The 22,228-nt window shown below is 43.4% G+C and overlaps 1 protein-coding gene across 2 annotated transcripts in view; it reads right to left on the bottom strand.

The window, feature by feature from the left end:
* LAMA1 (laminin subunit alpha 1) overlaps window positions 1-21,669 on the bottom strand; it is a 116,226-nt gene extending 94,557 nt beyond the window's left edge. For both annotated transcript variants that reach the window (XM_075494391.1, XM_075494390.1), the window contains exon 1: window positions 21,574-21,669. In XM_075494391.1, coding sequence (XP_075350506.1) covers window positions 21,574-21,655 — 82 coding nt within the window. In that variant the 5' untranslated portion in view covers window positions 21,656-21,669. The remainder of the gene's footprint in view (window positions 1-21,573) is intronic.
* Window positions 21,670-22,228: the final 559 nt, after the last annotated feature.

Below are 22,228 nucleotides of genomic sequence, written 5' to 3'. Positions count from 1 at the left end.
CAAAATGCCTCAAGCTGAGAAAGCAGAGGAATCAAATCCCTAATAAGGTGGTCTGCAATTGCATGTGGCAGAATTTGTCACATTCACACTCTACAATGTTCAATTCTTAAAGAAATTACAAGAAGGAAGAATTCAAAGGTTAGATGGATTTGTTGTATGTATAGCTCAGCAGGCACACCTTGTGGTGAAGGACATAGCATTAATGGTTCACCAAAAGTCAGGGAAAAGCCTTGTTCATAATGAAGCCAGTTGTAATGTATTTGAATGATGAACAGGTGGTCAGCATGCAGTATGCCAGGGAAAAAGAAGACAGGCAAAGAGCTTTTAGGTAGATGAGGCAGTCAACTTCTATTTTATGTGCTTCAATATGCCTATTGACTCTAATCCTTCAGAATGAATGGGGATAGTTGGAGCATGCAGCTTATTGGGCAGATTCAAACTGCTGACAATTCACACAAAGTCATCATGGACTGAGATACATCATTGCATAAGTAAAAGATGTCTGCAACCAGGACAGCTATTCCTCTATTGTAAAGTTTATGGCTTGATCATACAGCCTACACTTCTTTTGGAATTATTCTATCTGAAACCAGGGTCTACAGAAGTCCTCACAAGCTCCTTGTTGCAGAGATAAGTGCCATCATCTTCCCTGGAGATTCAATTTAATTCTTTGTGGTTTTGTAAGTTTTTTTCAGCTAACTGATTCTGTTATAGGTATAGACTACCAAGCACCCCTGAAGTTTTCACCAAGAAGAATTTCAAGGATTTGGGACATTTCCAGCATTCTGGCAACTCCCAACTCTGGCCAGTGCACATCTGGTGATACATTCTGGATACACTTGATTCACTGCACATGAGCAGATAAATTCCATAGTATTTGCACAGTGGATCTGACATATCCTGGCCTTGTTGAACATTTTGCCTAGCTCAGATAGCCTGCCTCTGTACAGAAGCATCGGTGCACTCCAAAGACATTAGACTTACTCTGCGTGCTCAGACCACTGCACATACACATCACTAATGGAAATATGGAAACCACATGCAGTTGTGTGCCGTTTATCAAAGGCTCTTTAGACATATTTATTCCCTTCCTTATCTTTAAAAAGTATTCTCAGTTTAGGACCCTTGGCTGCATTCTGTACAGCTAGATCTGAATGAAACCCCAATTCCATTCCCAATTAATGATTTTTTCACTCAGGAAATTAATAGTAATTTCTCACTGTTCTGTTTCAGGTGGAGGGAAAGTGAATTTGTGCATTTTGGCAAAATCCACCCATTGTCTGTTTTTGACCATATTTGACTGTGTGGATTCTCACAATGTAACTGACAGACAGGGTGAAACTGTACTTCTTCACTTTTTACAGATGGCATGTGGAGAAAGGGACAGTCCTCAGAATAACAATCCTCCTAGCAGAAGCATAGCTGATTAAATTCATTTATTTTACAAGCACAGTTGTACAAACAGAAGGATACTTATGAGAGTTCTGCTTTACACAGGCTTCACTATGCCAGCAAATAGGTATGAGGCTCTGCAAGTAGAACGGAACAATAACGAGGACCATGGTTCATCTGGCTTGGAGGTGTCGCCAAGGTTAAGTCAGCCTATGCCCTGCATCAAAACTGCTTCCCTAAAGAAAAAAAGGTGGGTTATTGTCATAGGAGACTCCCCTCTGAAGGCAAGAGAAGGCCCAATATGCAGACCAGACCCACTTCTTCGGGAAGTCTGCTGCCTCCCTGGGGCCCGGGTTAAAGATGTGAAGAGAAAGCTTCCTACCCTGGTTCGGCCCTCAGATTACTAACCATTATTGATTTTTCAGGTAGGCAGCAGTGAAGTTGCAAAAAGAAGTCCAAGGGCAATCAAGAGAGATTTGAGGGCCTTTGGACAACTGGTTAAGGGATCAGGAGCACAAGTAGTGTTCTCCTTTATCCTTCCAGTTGCAGGGAATGATGAGGGAAGGAACAGGAGGAGACAGCAGATCAATACCTGGCTCTGAGCCTGGTGTCACCGGCAGAATTTCGGGTTTTTTGATCATGAGTCAGTCTACACGACACCAGGCCTGCTGGTGACAGATGGGATGCACCTGTCTCAAAAGGGGGAAAAGGACCTTTGCCAAAAGATGAGCCGGCAGGGAAGACGACTGGCCTGGCTGAACAGAGAGCTTCGGCTGGAACTCAGGAAAAAAAAGGAGAGTTTATGACCTTTGGAAGAAGGGTCAGGCAACTCAGGAGGACTACAAGGATGTTGTGAGGTTATACAGGGAGAAAATTAGCAGGGCCAAAGCCCAGCCCAGAACTTAATCTGACTACTGCCATAAAAGACAGTAAAAAATGTTTCTATAAATACATTAACAACAAAAGGAGGGCTAAGGAGAATCTCCATCCTTTATCGGATGCAGGGGGAAACATAGTGACAAAGGATGAAGAAAAGGCTGAGGCACTTAATGCCTTCTTTGCCTCAGTCTTTACTAGTAAGACCAGTTGTTCTGTGGGTACTCAGCCCCCTGAGCTGGAAGACAGGGAGCAGAATGAAGCCCCCATAATCCAAGGGGAAACGGTTAGCAATCTGCTAACCATTAGACACACACAAGTCTATGGGGCTGGATGGGATCCACCCAAGGGTGCCGAGAGAGCTGGCAGCAGTGCTCACCAAGCCACTTTCAATCCTTTATCAGCAGTCCTGGCTAAGCGGGGAGGTCCCAGTTGACTGGAGGTTAGCAAATACGACGCCCATCTACAAGAAGGGCCAGAAGGAGGATCTGGGGAACTACAGGCCCGTCAGTCTGACCTCGGTGCCAGGGAAGGTTACAGAGCAGATCATCTTGAGTGCCATCACATGGCATGTACAGGACAACCAGGTGATCAGGCCCAGTCAGCATGGGTTTACAAAAGGCAGGTCCTGCTTGACTAACCTGATCTCCTTCTATGACAAGGTGACCCGCTTAGTGGATGAGGGAAAGGCTGTGGATGTTGTCTACCTAGACTTTAGTAAAGCCTTTAACACCATTTCCCATAGCATTCTCCTGGAGAAACTGCCTGCTCATGGCTTGGATGGGCATACTCTTTGTTGGGTTAAAAACTGACTGGATAGCCAGGCCCAAAGAGTTGTGGTGAATGGAGTTAAATCCAGTTGGCGTCCAGTCACAAGTGGCATTCCCCAGGGCTCAGTACTGGGGCCAGTTCTGTTTAATATCTGTTGTAGTTTAGCCCCAGCCAGCAACTAAGCACCACACAGCCGCTCGCTCACTCCCCCCCAGTGGGATGGGGGAAAGAATCAGAAGAGTAAAAATGAGAAAAATTTGTGGGTTGGGATAAAGACAGTTTAATAAGTAAAGCAAAAGCCATGCACGCAAGCAAAGCAAAACAAGGAATTCATTCACTCCTTCCCATGGGCAGGCAGGTGTTCAGACATCTCCAGGAAAGCAGGGCTCCATCATCCATAATGGTTACTTGGAAAGACAAACGCCATCACTCCAAACATCTCCCCCTTCCTTCTTCTTCCTCAGCTTTATATACTGAGCATGATGTCATATGGTATGGAATAGCCCTTTGATCAGTTTGGACCAACTGTCTTGGCTGCGTCCCCTCCCAACTTCTTCTGCACCTGGAAGAGCATGGGAAGCTGAAAAGTCCTTGACTAGTGCAAACATTACTTAGCAACAACTAAGACATCCCTGTGTTACCAACACTGTTTTCAGCACAAATCCAAAACATAGCCCCATACTAGCTACTATAAGGAAAATTAACTCTATCCCAGCCAAAACCAGCACAGTATCTTTTCAATGATCTGGACGAGGGGATCGAGTGCACCCTCAGTAAGGTTGCAGATGACAGCTAGTTGGGCAGGAGTGTTGATCTGCTTGAGGGCAGGAAGGCTCTACAGAGGGATCTGGACAGGCTGGATCAATGGGCCAAGGCCAAGTGTATGAGGTTCAACAAGGCTAAGTGCTGGGTCCTGCACTTGGGTCACAACAACCCCATGCAATGCTACAGGCTTGGGGAAGAGTGCCTGGAAAGCTGCCCAGTGGAAAAGGACGTGGGGGCGTTGGTCAACAGCCAGCTGAATATGAGCCAGCACCGTGCCCAGGTGGCCAAGAAGGCCAATAGCATCCTGGCTTGTATCAGGAATAGCATGGCCAGCAGGAGTAGGGAAGTGATTGTCCCCCTGTACTCGGCACTGGTGAGGCCGCACCTCGAATACGGTGTTCAGTCTTGGGTCCCTCACTACAAGAGAGACATTGAGGTGCTGGAGCATGTCCAGAGAAGGGCAATGAAGCTAGTGAAAGGTCTAGAGCAGAAGTCTTCTGAGGAGCAGCTGAGGGAACTGGGGTTGTTTAGCCTGGAGAAAAGGAGGCTGAGGGGAAACCTTATCACGCTCTACAACTACCTGAAAGGAGGGTGTAGCGAGGTGGGTGTTGGTCTCTTCTCTCAAGTAACAAGTGATGGGACAAGAGTAAAAATGACCTCATGTTGTGCCAGGGGAGGTTTAGATTGGGTATTAGGAAAAATTTCTTCACTGAAAGGGTTGTCAAGCGTTGGAACAGGCTGCCCAGAGGTGTGTAGATGTGGTGCTTAGGGACATGCTTTAGTGTTGGACTTGGCAGTGCTAGGTTAATGGTTGGACTTGATGATCTTAAAGGTCTTTTCTAACCTAAAAATTCTATGATTCTATGAAATATGTTCAATAAGTACAATAAAGACATTAACACTTTTTGGTATCCTGATCAACACAGCAAGAATGGCAAAACTTACAGGAAGGCAACCTTTAAGTCAGCTTCCCTCTGAATCCAGATCACTAGTCTGTCCAATATCCCAGAAAACTGAATAAATTAGGGAGATGGGGTTTTTTTTTAAGAAATCAGAAGACAAAAATGACAGGAAATGAAGACTATCTGAAATGAAGATTATCTGAAGCAAGCCAAGAACTGAGTCCAGAAGGTGACATAATATTTTCTGGATTGCTTACTGGTGTATACAATGAAGACTCCCAACTAGGCTTCAGTGCGCAACTCTACTGAGGCATTCAGCAAAGCAACAGCTTGATTTTTCCCTAACTTTTGGCTTTTTTTGTGCTGAGGGTAATAGAGCAGTAATTCGCAAGTCAACAAATTAGATGTTACTTAAAAAACAGAGCTGATGTGTGCAGTTAACAATGAGCTTTTTATTGTGTCATTTCTCAGAACACAGAAATACTTGAAAGGATCTAATCTCATTTGCAAGTTAGCGTTTTTAAAAATGTAAGGCAATCAGTGGTTCATAACAAGTAGGCAATGTTGAAGTTTGCTCACAAGCAATAGATTCTCCTTTTACTGAAAACATTTACAGAGGACACAGTGACAGTTGTTCAGAGTAGTTTGATGCACTTCAGGACAACACAAAGGGCTAAGGACGAAATGCAATAAAATGTCACAGAGTATTAGAATGTATGAAACATGTAATAGTATTACACTGCAGAAGTTGAGGTCACATTCTTTATAACATTCTCAGACAGTTTTCAATAGCAGAGATTTGTTTTAGTTGTTCTGTCGCATTCAAGTTTTGGAGTAAATGAGTTTACTAAATAAAAGCCCTGAAACTACTGGGCCTGGGTTCAGATTCCTTGCCTACTTAACAGATTTGCCCTCATTTTATTTCAGCAGTGAATGTCCCTTGCTTAACCTTTTCTATGTACTTTCGTCAGAATCCTATCCTGTAATCACAAGGAAAATCCAGGCTGATTTCCCCAAAATAAATGGGCTGAAAACCCTAACTTTTAACTGCAGGAATTAAGGTACTAATTCCCTGTCCTTAGAGTCAGCAAGAAATCTGTGGTATAGCACTGCCTTATAATCCATTTTGTGGAGATGTTGCCTAAAAATACGCGTTAGCTGCAGTGACCCATTTGAAAAGCTGAAAGCTTCACTACAACTTACACAATAGGCTTAGGTAGCAAGCCACTAGGTAGAAATCATTTTGAAAATTTACCACTCATTTTTCTGTAGCCCCACAGAGAGCAGAATTTCTGCTAGCACAACACAAACTTTATAGGACCTAACTAAGGGGTATGTATGGTTTTATTAGCAGAACCTCTGCAAACTTTAAATTTGCAATGTTTCGATTAAACTAGTTCAGATTAAAATGAAAACTCACTACCATGACAGACCACTGTCTTCTCCTAAAACCTGTTTTCTATTTCTTCTCATACTGTAGAGCAAAGCTGACTAATCTGTCAATCAGAAACACTGGCTAGGCAAGATTAAGTTTAATTCAATCAGTTTTCAATATAAGAACATATTAAGTTTGTCTGTTCTCAGTCTTCCAATGAGTGATATTCCTCACCATCCCTGACAAGTCTGTTCTGGGGCTTTATCACTTTAAAAGTTACAAAATCTTCGTAGTCTTCGCTGCATTCATGATCTTTCATGATCTTGATTACAGCTTTTGATTACCTGAAAGGCTGTTATCACACACCCTTTTATCTTTTCTAGACTACGTAAACAACCCTTTCAATCTTTCCACAGTCAATTTTCTAAACCTCTTATCACCCTGAATTCTTGGCAGTTTGCATCTCTCCAACAGTGCGGCTCCTTAGACCTCATCAGCACCAACTGGAGTAGAATAATTTCTTAAATTCTTGACAGTTTTGTTAACACACCCGAGAATAAGTTTTGCTTTCTTTTCAAGGCACTACAGTTCGGTTTGCATTGCACGCTAAGGTAAATAAAAGATCCTTGTTGTACTGCAGCCTGGTCAGTCATGAAAGAGAAGTATACTCCACATCAGGCCCTGCGATGAGCTTAGGTTATCTGTAAAACAGATTACTTTGCAGGCATTTGCTGCATACTGATAAACACTTGCTTTCAGAACAATCTGCTGATTATTTTACAGCTCCGATTCTGTAAAGCTTTCGCAAATCACACTTAAACAATCCAACTGGAGCACCAGAAGAAAGAACAACAAAAAATCCATTACAGCAGTTAATGTGACCGAAAACATTCTGCTTGAACCCTGCAAGCTGTTAAGAGCACAAACAAGCTACAGAAGCAGAAGACCAAACCTTGCCCCTTCCCCTGTCCAAATAGGAAAGGGCTTCTCTGCCAAACATTTTCTGCTGTTGCTTATGAGCATTCAGCATTAATGAGAGCCTTAATGGCAACAGGGTACCGCAGCAACAGGCATTTACCTACTGTCATCTGCCTTGGGCTAGATGATGCGCTAATTAGCATTCAGTGCTCAGAAATTTATTGGAAGGAAGTATAACACTGCAGATTAATAAAGATGCTATCAAATTCAGACTGGGAACACAGAAGGCAAAAGTTTGCTCACTCAAGAATGAACATCAGCTGCACTATTCTCCCCCCAGTAGTTTCCTCCATATAGTTCGTGAAGGTTATGCAAGAGTCTGGCAGAACTTGCATGTCTTCCTTAAAATTCTCAAACACCAGCAAGCAGCCAGGTTGACGGCCAGAATGTAGCAGAGAATTTGAACAAGGCAAGATGTTTTTTCCAAAAAAGGGGCAGAAAACCTGAACCCTAATAAAGTTTTAAATTTCAAAGTGTAAGAAGCAGCATGCTAAATATAAAAGGCAATGGAAAACTAAGGTAAAGGAAGAGGGAGGAAAGCATTACATACCAGTTAAGTCTCTATTGCAAGATGCTACGTTTCCCAATATGCAATATTGGAAGGATAGAGAGTTAAAATTAGGGAATTATCAAACTCACTGAAAAATATCTGTAACAAGAAAACCCAGACTTCCAGACTAAATGTTTTAAAAAAAAAAGGAAAGCTAAGCAATACTAATACATCTGCACAAGAAACTGAAGCTTGTCACCTCTATTAGTTACACAGTAACTAACATTTTCTTACACAAAGTATTGAGGTTTAACACCACAAATGGGTTAGTATTCTATCTAAGCTAGTACCTCACACAAACAATACCCTTTAGATTATGAAGCTAAGTGTTAACAAGTTAACTAATGCAAACTTTACAATGTCCCACCTTCTGAGTCCCTCTCATGCTTGGAGCTTGCAAACATAGATGTAGATCACACAGAGACTATGTCACAACACATGTACTGCAATTGGAAGTAGAGAGGATGAGGATGCAAAGACATGGGTCAGCGTGCAAATTCTTAACACTGAAGGAGTTGCAGCAACTGATTTTCAGTCCCATCCAGAGATTCCTACAAACGAGCTACCTTGTTTCCCAAAGGAGTGCACATCACCCTTGACAGCCTTCAGCTGAATGTTTTGAGATAATAGAAAACATTAGTAAATACAATAGGTTTAATAGCTTGCATCGCAGCCCTGAATGTGGTTTCTAGTATTATGGCTAGGTCTTTCAGAAGTTTCAGGGATCCAAGGCAAAAACATTTAAGTTTGAGTTCTTGGGGATAAAAAAGAGCATCAAAGAGTTTTATCACAGCAATTTCTAATACCTTCATTATTGGCAGTAACTTGCTGCTTTCTTTCAATCAGAACAAACTCAGGGGCAGTAGGAAAAGAAGAAAACTAGCTTTCATGCTAGTTTTCAGCATCAGGCAGTACAACTGGATATAAAAGGTGGGTAATTTAAGAGTACTCTCTCTATATATCATGCACTTTCAAAGTATAATCAATATTTCTTCTGTCAAGTCATGTCTTGCAAGTATTGATTTTTTTGTATGGTGTTGGCCTGTTCAAGAATCTGCCTAGAAATTGTCACAGCATTTACACCAAAGCAAAAGAGCCAAAAGTTGACAGATGGGCAGGCTGCCAAAGAACAACAAACCTGCCAGACCATGAAATTAGTTCTTTCTTGTTCACCCAAAGCTTTTTCCACATGTTGAGGAGTCTACACTATTGTGTTTGTGGTTTGGGGGTTGTTCTTTCTTTTAATATTACACTAGCTTTTTTTTCCTGAACTCACCTTAATCTTGGGAACAATTTTCACTCAAACCTGAAGCAAATACAAGCCACAGCTATTAAGTATTTCAGTGTCTTGTCAGTTTTGCTTATATTCAGCCTAAGACACAATACTAGCTTAGATCAATATGACAGTAGTACTGCCAGTGTGATTGGCATGTCAAAGACTAGGGAACTCAGTCATTTGTCACTTATGATGTGTCCCAATAGCAACAAGACAGAACATTTTTGTTCTTACTGATGTTGGATCTAAAGTAGCCTTCCCCCTGCCTTTTACTAGGACTACCTCAATAGATAATGGCTCACCCTGCACTTCTTTCCTATCACCAGTTTTCAACCTGAGGCAAGTCTTCCTTGTAAACGAAATTCCTGTCTGGGTTTAATCCTAATTAAATTTGCATGCGTAAATGTGCAGCTTTAGGCTTCACACTGAATCATTTATTATAATATATAGGAAGTTATGACCCAAGTATTTATTTGCTCTCTCCTGATTCCAAATTTATATTTATCACTTGCAAAGTCTAAGAGACCTGAGCTTGAGAAGAATTTTAAAGGTTTAGTGGTCCCGGTCACTTCTGTACTGTGACTCAGTATCACAACCAAAATGTTACTACTTCTTTTCCCATGTAAATATAAAGGACCCCTTGAGGCAGCTGGCATCTCCTTGCGATCATAAATTAAGTCTTACAGCAGGTAGCTGCACTACAAAGGAACTCTGAAATGTATTTTGCACTTAGTTCATTTAAGCTTGTTATTCACCAGCCATATAAAAAAAAACAAAATTTATTTCACTTTCCTAATTTCAAAAAACTATTTTTTTCACTTTCCTAATATGAATGCACTATCTTAATATTACAAATTGCAGCTGCCTTAGATGAAGTTAAATTTCTATTTAAAATAAGTGGAATTTTTCTATTAATGAACAAAAGCTATTTCAAGCTGAAGACTTCTTGGCACCTCAGAACTACCAGCTCTCCTGTTTTACAAAGACGTGTTTTTTTCAGACATAGAAGAAAAATGTTTTCATTCCAGCAGGCACAAAGCCATTGTCAGGGCACATACAGCCCTGTATCACTGCCAGATCTTCCTGGGTACAAGGGAGCCCATTTCCTCCAGCTTGAATGGAGCTGAAAGGATTTGCAACTGTGTAACGCTGAAGACATGCAAAACTCGATCATTCCCTTATCTCTACTGACAAGATTTTGCAATCTCCGATTTACATGGTTAATTGGGAAATAATCTCTGTAGTTATAACCTCAGAGTTATAACCAATTGTTCAACGTGCTATAGAGGTGGCTTTCTGCGCTTTGCAAAAAGTAAAATATACCCTGCTACTTTTTTCTAGGCATTTTACTCTAGGCAACAAAGTAAAATTGCAAATCACCATGTTTTGTTTACTTACATCTGTTGGCCTCCAAGCACACAGGTTAACAAATGTACAGGGCACATATTGCAACTATTTTAAAAATATTAATAGCAAGTCACCTGTTGCACATTTTCTATGTTTCAAACCCTCACCACTTTCAAACCCTCATTTCATGATTTTCCAGTAAATGCCTTCATGAAAATCAAAGGCATTTGTGTCACACAGGATAAATTCCTGAAAAAGTGTAATTTTAAGAACACAAAAATAGAGAGGGGAAAAAACCAACCTATATTGCAAACTTCCAAAGAAGTTCTCTTCTGTGTTGCCATTAATGCTCAGTAACTCAACCAGCCGCATGGAATTTTAATCAAGTGTCCTGAAAGTATTTTGCCTTTGGCCTGAAAACAAGAATGATGCATTTCAGCCCAAAGGGCAATTTTTAAAGAAAATTCTAACAGCCTGAAGACCAGGACTGAGAGTTCAAGTAATTTAATTTAAAATTCAGCAATGCTACAGTGACACTAAAAAAAAAGTGCAAGGCATGTTTTAGATCCTACCCTGAAACACCCCAAACATTTTTGCTGATTACTATGGGAAATGCAGTGATCATATAGGTAGAGCTGCAGAGTGGGCAGCAGAAATCTCATTGTCCTTAAGAACAGAAAAGATGAGGAGGGCTGCTCAAGTTTTATAGAGAGATTGTATCATCAGTCAGTACTATGTGGTACACAGAAGGGGCAAACATCCTGACCTCTTCCTTGCCACTGCACCCCTGAGAAGCCCCTTCTTACCCTCTTTTCCTATCACTACAGCAGGATTTTCAGCCTACCAGAGATATCCAAACTTGGATGTGTCCATTACCACTATTAGCCATGGCAGCACAGCGACAGCAAATCCTTAACACCAGGTACCCACAGTAAAAAGTTTCTGAGCAACCTGACATATCACTGGAGCTAAACATCAGCGTGGCAACTTCTGACCCAAGAAGTTGATACACATTGAATACAGCTGATACACATTGAATATAGCCAAGATACACATTGAATACAGCTGTCCACCAACAGTCATGATTTGTACCTAATGCTTGATTGCTGCCTTCAGATCTGATACTATCACTCATCACTATGGAAAGATCTATTCTCCTTTAGTCATCACACAATTCGTCTTGAAGTTCATTGCCCAGCCACATACATCTCTTTCTCACTGCTTGCAAAGAGCAGCCTCCTCCACCTCACAGAAAACCTGCACTGTACTTTGCAGAATCATTTCTTCAATTAGAAATGTCCCCATTACCATATTATCAAATATGCAAGAAACTAAGCTGTCCCTTGTGTGACCACTCTCAAGTAAAGAGTGGTCATCCATTTGGCTGCAGTATTTGCATTTGCTGCATGCCTTTAGCAATGATGAACTTGCTCTGGAGGACATTGGCAGACACACTGTAAACCTACTTCAAGGAAGATAAATTGGGATAGGGCTTGGAAGGACTTATTCCTGTAAGTTTTAGCTTAAAATTCATGTTTACTTCTAAAGTCCATCTCAGTAACAAGCTCAAATTTTTGCATTAGCAAAAAAAAATTTATGGTTTCTAAAATTCTGATCAACTCTTTGTGAATTTATTGTTAATATCTAAAAATAACCCTTAAAAATATCCATTTTATTCACAAATCATGGAGTTCTAGATACATGGCAGATTTGCTTTCTATTTGTAAAAATGTTTTTCTTAATCCTGTAAATGAGATATATTACCCCATAAAAGCAAATTGGACTACTTGGGCAATTAAAAAAGAGCCTTACCGAACCACCACATTAGTTAGCAACTACTGAAGGAATAAATGAACAATTGTCTATAGATAAATGTAAATTCACATGAATTCTCCCAAAGTCTGTGGAGTTCATTTGATCCTTCACTTCCCGTCAAAATTTTTATCTCTTCACCATATTTTAAAGGGTGTTTTCTAGTAGAAGTCATTGAGTACACATTTTAGAGATTCTACCGGCTAACGCAAATAAAAGGAATCCTAGAAATTTCAACAGCGTATATTTCGTAACCCTAATTTAAACCAGCCTTTCCACGGATCCTGACAATTCAAAGAACCTTCACTTCAAACTTCTGTTATCTAGCCCTTCTCAGCCAATAAAGTAGAAACAACCTAATCATCAGAGGCATTAGCACACAGTTACAAGCCTTTTTTGCCCTCTCCTCTTACAACAGTGCAAGATATACACAAAAGGCAGCACTGTAAAGGCAAGTAAAATATATGAATGGTGTGGCATGGAGACTAACAAAACACGCATTAGCTATTCATGCATTTGAATTGAGAAACGTTTGTACGGGAAAACTAGAGAAGGAAACCCAGCAGTTTTATTAGAAGCACCTTCAGGAGCTGGTTTCCTCACTTCTGTAAAGCAACAGCCAGAAACAGGGAAGGCGTAATTCCATTAATTGGCTTTTCAAGCACAGGCCTACTGCTGGTGCAAGACTCCCGTCAATTCACTCACTGTCTAGATACTCCTGGATGGATCTGGAATAACCCTGAGATGTCAGCGAAGACTGGCCAGGCTCCATCCAGCCTGGCAGCAGCTCTGCCCTGGGTAGGGAGTGGCGGAGGAGCAGCCGGTGCAGCCATGCTCCCCAGCCTGCCATCCTCCCGGGGAAGCCAGCTTGCCCACCACCTTGTGCCGCGGCCGCAAAGCTCATTCTGCCGGCACCCATGTAAACCAAATGAAGGACAACTCGGACCCCTGCTCCAGTCCTCCCTGGAAGGGCGGCATTCGGCCACAATCAAAACTGCACCGGAAGCGCCAGTCGCTACTGGGTTTTTTTCTTCTCCTTCCCACACAAACAGTGCTTTACACGCTTCTTTGATCAGGGGATTTTTGTGACAGAAGGCAAAATGCCAGTTGCACTTTCAGAAAAGTGAATAAAAACTATCAATACTAATCTAAGCAAGCATCAGTGCTAGCTCCAGTTTGCATTTATGCTCAATAGTTGAGTTCCAAGGTTTATAATAGTCAGCAAGATTTGTGCCACTGATTTGTAAAGAGCTAGGATTTTGCTATTAAGAACTTCTTGCGTCATCAGGTCCACAAGAAGAAAATAATAATCCAATAACCAAATCAAGACTATAGAAGTTGTTTCAAATTACCTACACAGGTTCTGCACTGTCCTCTCAGCCTTTCAGCAAATAAAAGCTTATACAAATATGATAAAGGAGGCAGTGGACATGGGCCTATCTTCAAGGTCATTTTGGAGCAAAACAGCAGTAAAAATGCAGGCAGAGCCAAGGGGAAAATAAAGTTTCCACTTCAGGAAGACCATTTCTTAAACAGCTTTTTAACCTTTATTCTCATGCGGGAATCAAGAGGGGGGCTGGATCTCACAGCACAATCAATGAGCTCACAGAAAAGAATTACATTATGCTTGCAAAACAACTCTCAAATCTGAAACTTTAATCTAAAAGAATTGGTTAGGAAATATCTCTGAAGGAGTCATTACTGTATTAAATGACAGTTTAAAAAAAATCATCAGAAGCTAACAAGTTAAAGATGATAAATCAGAAGGAATTGCTAAAGGCTGAAATCTACTCTGCCTACACAAAGCAGCAGTGGGATCTTCATGGCCTTGCCTGGTAGGAAAAGCCCAGAAAAGACGAGATAAACCAACTCAGTCCATCAATCCGTATTAGCTGCTGCTTTACACAGCCTGCAAGGCTGGGCGACTTGTGGGAAGGGCAGCGGGTGAGGCTGCCTGCCATGCATACCCCCTCCCTTCCAACAGCCCTCTGAGCTCTCATGGCCATTAGAGCAGTAGTGATTTTCCAGGGAGACTTTTAAAAAAATCAGGTTTTCAGGTAAAACCAAAGCATCCTATAAGTCTATTCTGCTCTGCCAGGAACACAAGGGAAAACTTCTCGGGAATCATAACTGCTGTTTCACATCAAGAGGCGAAGTCTAAGTTATATACATCTACATATCTTGGTAATAAGGATATTGAAGGCTTATACTTTGATAGTATTTTTATAGTCTTATACGTCTATGCTTTCTAATTTTTAGACTGTTATTTATGTCTACTGTAACTACAAAATAAATCTTCTATAGTTTTCCTGTAAAACTGTGATGTATACAGCTTTTAATACCAAAAAATGTGTATAAAATAATTACATCTCAGGGCAAAAGCAGTTTTTTCCCCCTCTAAAAAAAACACAGAATGATTGAGAAATCATTAAAATAAAGTCCTTAAATAGCAGAACTAAAAAGAATGAACACAGATATATCTAATCTTTTTTTGCTCTGACCCACAAGAAAATGAAGCACTCACCTCAAACCGCAAAGCCAGAGAGCTGTACCCATATCCTAGTGCCCAGAAGCACTGTACACAGCCTCTGGGCTATCATTTAAGTACCTAAAAACATATATAAATGGGAAGTTTGATTGATGTGCACCTAAGGTTTATGCCAACTAACAAATCACAATTCCTGCAAGCTGACCTAACCAATCTCATCTTGCAAAACTTCACTAACACACTATTCCTCTGTTTGGTCAGGAGGGATGCCTGGAGGACAGAAAAAATAGACATAGGAGAAGTCAGCAAGCCCCACCTGAATATCCTGTGAGACTGCTGTAAATACCAACAACTGATCAACACACACTGATAGTCCTGAATTTCCAGAGATGCATTTTCTAAGCCCTCAGGGAATGGAGAAAATATTTATGACAGACAAATAGGTTTTTTACCTTAATCTTCAGTCTACTTAGAATGCTTTCATGGGATTTTTCTCTGTCACATACCTTTGTACTCTGAGAAAAGAAATAGTCTGTGGCTTGTTGGTGCTGACTTTCTTTTAAAATAAGTGAGGGAAAAAACACAAAGCAGGTTTTAAATTTAGGACTTTCTAATCAAGGCCAAGCACATTGTTTTCCGCATAGAATGTCCAAGATGTTCTTTGCAGACCACGAGAAAAACTGAAATTTCTCATGGTTCTTTCTTCCTCTCTCCCATCCTCAAGTCAGACCTGAATCAGCAAAATTTGCACCTAGTTGAGATCCATTACTTTTTACATTACTCTTTTTACACTACAAATTCCTTTTAATATGATCAAGCCTCATTTCTAATTAATAAAGGTTTCAAAATATATGTGTTGCTTATTATGAATTTAGGGAAGCTTATCATTTTAATGCAATGGTACCCACAAAGTTAGCGTTCCTGGGCACATGCAATGCGGCCTCTGAGGAGACTTGATAGACAGGTCATCTAAAATTGACTTTTGTAGAGTACTGTATAGAACAAACTCCATTACACCAAGGCCTCAACAGCCAAACTGTGTCAGAGAAAACAAAAGCCCAGAGCTCCAGAATTACATCTGCTCTTCTACAGAGTTTTGCTGGGGTGTGCCAAGTCCTGTACCCCAACAGAGAGGCAGCTGTTGCAGCTTCATGTTCTCAGGTCCAGTTAGTAGTAAAGCTGAGCATGTATTCCCAACAGGCACATACATAGCCACACAAATGCATAATGCAACACATATATGCATATACATACGGCCAGCCACATAGATCAACAAAGACAGAAACACACAAATGCAACCACCACCAACAGTCTCATGCTGTTCCCTGCTCCAGCTGATCAGTATGAAAGACCTTAAGTAGAAAAATATATATTCATATACAGATATATATGCAATGCGGATTACTTCAGTAGCTGGACTTGGACACTCAGTCTATCTAGTAACTGCCCCCGCCCCCCCCCAATCTCATGTCTCCGCCGTTGCTAGTACCTGGGCATGTGAGACCCTGAGGCCCACAGCCCCGCTCCAGCCACTCGTCCACAGACTGCCTTGCACACACACCCACTACGGATCCCTCCAGTTACTGGCTGAGACGCTCAGCTTACCTTGTAGCTGACCCTGGATCTTCTCATCACCAGTTGCCTGACACAGACACACATGCATGCAGACGGGTCTCTTGGCTGGCTCCTAGACCCCATGGTCTACCCAGTAGTTGCCTTGGATCTCCTGCTCCCCCCAGTAGCCAACTTGCAGACTCTCTGGTCTCTCCAGTATCCATCCCAAAATTATGGCTGCTTTGATATCTGTCTCCCAAGCCTGCCATCCTGGTGGCTGGCTGGTCTGGCTTGGTGTTTGCTGGCAATGGCACACTGACACACACACACACACACAACACGCACATGCTCCGGTCTCTCCAGCCACAGGCACCCGAGACATGCAGGCCCCTGTGACTTGTGGTCCTCTCCCCATAGACTGGCACTTATATCTCCATGCACACAGCACAGAGACCCCCTCACCCAGGAGAACAGTTAGAAACAGAATTTAATAAAAAGACAGGACGTGAGGTACATCATTACAGGACATGTACTGATGAGGTACAGGGCATGGAGAGAAAACATACCGACCTGCAACCTGTTTACAGCCAACTGGCCTCCTTTAACGTCTTACCCCTCTCCCCACTGCCCCCCATACTTGTTCTTTCCTAGACCACCTCCCCGTCTTTGTCCCTTCCTCTCCTCATCCCAAAATAAGTCTTGTGCAATCCCAAAATGTTCTTTCCCTGCATGCCATAATGAGTCCCATACCCCTGTGGACAGCCACCACCACCCCCCCACACACCCCGTAAGCTCTGGAGAGCTGCTCCCATAACTCACAGCGATGGCTGTCATGGGACAGCCCTGGCAGGGCCTCATTCCTCTGGGTTCATTATTGGGGTTGCCCCACCTTGTTCCTCTGTGCTCCTTTGCGTGTGTGGACATGAGACTTACCGCATAATCTAACAAGTTAACTAGAGCGTGGATAGTTAATAAGTATTTTGTGGCCCTGCTACTTAACCTGCATGAAGACACAAGGGGTGTCTGTAGGTTCACTGTAACTGAGGTTTCCAACCCAGGGAAAAAGTGAGAACTTAAGCCAAGTATACCATTCTGCCCAATTTTGCCAAAAATTAAAGTTTTCAGCTTACCACAACGTTAAGTGATTCTGCCTCAGACTCCTATAATATTTTTAGCTCATCAGTCTCCTGCCTCACACTGCAAGTTGCAAAAAGTACTGCCTTTTAAGTTTTCCACAAGTCTCAAGGGACTTTAGGTTTCTTTTAGTGTTCTCTTATCAGGAAAGAATATTCACACCAGTGGAAGCATAGCTGAAATGTTAAAGGAAAATATTTAAAAATAAAGACAAACTTTGCAGGGGGTAGAAACCTTCCCATTTCCCATATCAATTAACTCTTTGTTGCAGATTTTGTGAAAAATCTGGTATTTAAGCCTGATAGAAACAAGCTCTATTCAAGCCATTAGCATACACCAACCTACGATACAGTACGGCAAAGGACCTATGACATTTTTTCATCTCATACAGAAAGCATTTGGGAATGCAACATCCAGCTCATCTTGAAAGTGTGAGAAGACTTTCTTCAAAGTTTTATGGTCATCCAAGTACATTCTGGAAGTCTGGGCTCTCAGTTTCAAAAGTGTCAGAGGAAACTACCAACGCACGAAACGCCTTTGAATGTATGAGGCTGTAGTGAGGCAGCTAAGAGTGTAAGATTTACCTATCTAGGCTTGTAGACTAAAGGCCAGATCTAAAAAAAACCAAAAAAGATGGAATTATCTTCCTGCCACATGCTGTCACACTTACAATTAAAGCACGTCACCTCTGAGGTGGAACTTGCCATCCTGAATTAGGCACCAAAAAGTCCTTCTCCACTAAGTGGGATGCACAGTCATCCCGCCGAGTGGTGCCAAGCTTGAGTGACCCAGCAAAAAAAAAACAACAGACACAGGTACAATAAAAAAAGTTTTTCTCCCGAATTCAGATGCCTGATTGCTGCTTGCAACGAGTAAATAAAAAAGAGGTAGGCCTGCAATTTGATTCTCTTCCATCTTCGAGTACCCTAATGACCCAACTACAGCATCAGCTTTTTTCCTTGCCCATTCTCCTTCTGCACCCATTAAACTTGCATTCTTGGCTGCACAGTAGCTCAGATTCAAACAGAGGTTTGGAGAGATTCGTACATGCCTCCCCTGCATTACCTGTCACAGCAACTTGGTAATACGGCACTCTATTCAGGAATTGGAGATGTGGCTTCAAACCATCTCATACTAAGGAGATTAACCTAAATCTCCCACTTCCTGGGCAAGTGCTCTAACAATCGAATTTCTAAGCAAACCATATCACTTATGTTTCAGCAAAAAATGTGGCTGCTGACCATAATGTCATAATTTGTGTATTAGTCATAGCCTAAGCATACTTAGTAAACCAGATTCTTGAAGCAAGGTAGGTTTGAAACCCAAATGATGATAAGTGTGAGAAATACTTGTGTTCAGCTGTGCGCAGATGGAGCACCCCAGGCACCTTCCTGGGGCCATTCAACCCCCTGAGCATCAGCACTTACAGACTATTGACTCCAAAACCTCAGGCAGGAACAACAGAGCAGGCCACTACAGCACACCAGCTTACAAAAACAAGCTGAGGTGAGATGCAGCTGAGGAAACATTTAGTCTATAACTACAGCCTTGAAAGTTACTTTTACAGTAGCAGGATGTTTTTTTTAATTATAGAAAAATCACCTGACAGTGGCATAATTAAATTTATGAAATATAGGCAATAGTGTGCAAAACCATTAACTGATTTCCCTTTCTACTTTGTAGACCTGTATCACTGTTGCCTCCAGTATAATTAAGAATGCATTCCAGCAGAGCAAAGCTGCTATATAAGCCTCTGAAATGGCTATTTGCTTCTGAGGTTGTAAAGTAATTCTCATCTGGATCCGGACACTAGTGATACATGCTTCATGAAGAGTTACTCCATTAGTGGATACAAAAGACTCAATTGAAAATACAAACCAAACTCTTCAACAGTTTTCTTACAAAACACCTGCAATTAAAATACCAACTAAATTTTATAGGTATGTAGATATTAATCTTTAGGCTGAAAGAACCAATCATTAACCTTCAAAGTTGTTCAGTGCAGTGACTTTACTATTCTGTGTTTCTCTCATAGATTGGACTTCAGCACTTTCTGACAGACCCTTGCAACCGTCGTAAGCTCCAGTTTCCTCATCTGCTGACAGGACAAAAGCAGGAACAAACAGAAAAACAAGAAATTATGAGTTCTACCAAGGTACTCTCTATGGGCATGCCAAGATACCTTTCCCCCAAACTTCTCCAATGTTCTCGCAACGGCTCTGAGAAATCTTTCCAGCCTCACCACAAACTCTATTTTTACAACATCACGATGCTTCCAAGTTTTGGCTTCGGTAGTTTACTTTCTGCAAAAGCAACATGGCTATTCTAATCTGCATCGCATTCTTCACATTGTTTTAGGATCAGTTATCCTGAATTCTAGTTTTTGTAAGGTCAAAACCTTACAGGGGGGTTTGATACTCACTGCTTCCTCAGATGATCTGTGCTCTCATGCTGAGAAAGAAAAAACTCTATCAACTTAATCTAATAGAAAGAATGGTCTCCTGACCTGATCTTTCAACTAGAAAAACATAATTATGAATTTAAATAGCCCCAGGAGGGATTGCTTAGTAGCAATCAAATATACTGGTATCTTCAACCACTGATATAAAAATATGCATTTTTATCAAGATGCCTCTAACAATGTGAGCTGCTATATAAAAGCTGGAATATCAGTACTAAACCATTTGCAAAAGCTGTAGCAGATTACTGCAGTGTTATCATTGCAAGCTTCTATGAAAAAAGGTACGGACTCTTGTCACCTATATTTGACCAGCCTTAGGAAAATTCCTAACTTTTAAACTGAGTGCTAACATATATATTCAAATAGGAGTTAATAGTGAATTAAGGTTATTTTGTGTGCATAAGCTGGTACCTTACAAAAAAAATTGTGAAAAGTAAATTTTGCATTATTTTGTCTGGCTTTTCATTTGTTTCAAGGACTGAATTTTCATAATCAAGGTGAAGTGTATTTATTTACAATAAACACACTCGCTTTTACTGCGGTGTATAAACATCCAGATGCTAATCTCCCACCCTATATCCATCTCGAACGCCACACTTCACCGTAAAGAAAACGAAGTCATGCATCTGCACAACATATGCCTTCCAACCATTTTCCGTTCTCAGTTTTTGGTTTTTTGTTTTTGGTTTGGTTTGTTTTTTTTAATAGAGACCTAATGTGCTGGGGACTAATGTGCAGGGAGTGCGATCAGTAGAAATTCTGCTGTTGACGCCCCCAGGAGCTGAATCAAGCCGAAGGTGAGAGCATCTGGTGTCTACCAGTGCTTTCCCTCATAACCCAGCACGCCGCAGTCAACTGCTGTTGGTCCGGTAAGAGTGAGCTGCTGTTGCTCACGAACTTCAGCTCACAGGAAAACACAAGTTACTGCACTTCCAACAAAGAGGATGCGTGCGATGAAGTTCCTCGCAAAGCAAGAACTCGCCGCGGAGCGTTCCCGTATCCCGGCTGCAATGCACCGGCCAGCCCCACGTGCCAAAAAAAGAGAAGAAAACTTTCGTAACTTATCGCCATCGCATCCTCATGCTACCTCCGTCTCATGCCTGGGAAGTGGTTTTGATCCCCTCTCGCCCCGTATACCAGAGCTTAATCTGGTTTACATTAGAGACAGCGTGAGGCATCCTTCGGGTCCGCCTGCTCCTCTCCCTTCCCCGGAGCGGGACCCCTGGGGCCGCGGCCCCTGCCCGGCTCCGGCCCCGGTTCCCGCCGCGGCCGGGGCTGCACCGGGGGCTCCGCCGCCACGGGGCGGGCGGCGCTGGGGGGCCGGGCCGCCCGCCAGCCCTCCCCCCTGCCCGGGGAGCGGGGCAGCGGCCGTGCCGCCGGGGCCGCCCCCTCCCCCGGGTTTCTGCCGCTCCACAGCGTCCCTCGGCTCCCACAAAGGGAGTGGGCGGCCCCGGAGGCGGCCGGGCGGAGTGGCCCCCGCCGCCGAGGGAGAAGAAAGGGCTCCAGGAAAGGGGGGGAGGGCGGCTGCACAGCGCGGAGATGAGGGGAGAGGAGGGATAAAGGAGGGGGTGCGCAGGGAAGAGCGTGGCAGCGAGGCGGGCAGCACTGCCGGACCCCAGCCCGCCTCCGCCCGCCGGGCTCCCCTTGCAGCGCTGCACGGCCCCCCGCACCGGCTCTGCCCGGCGGGGGCTGGCGGCACGCCGCCAAGGCTCCCCCGGCCCCGCGGGGGCGAAAGCCTGCCCCGGGACGCGGCGGGCGGCTGCACACAAACTGCAGGCATCGCATCGCGCTGCGCTGTATCGTATCGTATCGTACCGCGTTGCGCTGCGAGCAGCGCGCACCCCCGAGAGCCGCGCACCCCCGAGAGCCGCCCCACGCTGCGCTGCGCTCACCTCGGGGCTGGCCCTGCCCCGGCGCCCACAGCAGCGAGGCCGCCGCCAGCAGCGCCAGCAGCCGCCGCCCGCCGCTGCCCATCGCCGCCGCCGAGAGGGACGCTGCCCGCCCCGCCGAGCGCGCCCGCCTTATATGCTCCCCCGCCGCCCCCGGCCCGCCCCGCCCCGCGCCCGCACCGCCGGGGGTGCGCGCACACACACACACACACACACACGCTCAGACGTTCACACACTCGCACGCTCAGGGACCCCACGCCCCGCACCACGCGTGTCCGTCCCCGCAAAACCGGCCCCGAAGCACTTCTGCAGCCCCGGCCGCGCGTTGCGGGTGATGCGAGGGGTGCGGCGAGCCCGAGCCCGGTGCCTAAAAAGTTCTGGAAAGCTGTAGTTAATGAACTGGGAGTTTTTGCGAGGAGGGGGAGAAGGGAAAGGTGAGTATGCGAAATAACAAGGTAAAAGTGCATGGGGGGAGAAAGCATTGCGAAGCTAACTCAATATACAGCTTTCCTATATGGCAGATATTTTCACGTGTTTAAAAAAAAATTCAGCTGCTGAGCCTTTCCTTGGAAATTTGTTATCCCCAAGTGTGAATCTTCATGCCCGTGGTGACATTTTTCGAGCCTCCACTCCACATCAACACAGCAAATCAGCCATG

The sequence above is a fragment of the Mycteria americana genome, chromosome 2, assembly GCF_035582795.1.
Source record: "Mycteria americana isolate JAX WOST 10 ecotype Jacksonville Zoo and Gardens chromosome 2, USCA_MyAme_1.0, whole genome shotgun sequence".
Lineage (NCBI taxonomy): Eukaryota > Metazoa > Chordata > Aves > Ciconiiformes > Ciconiidae > Mycteria > Mycteria americana.
Note: the sequence above shows the minus strand (reverse complement) of the source record. Positions and strands in the feature narration are given on the sequence as shown.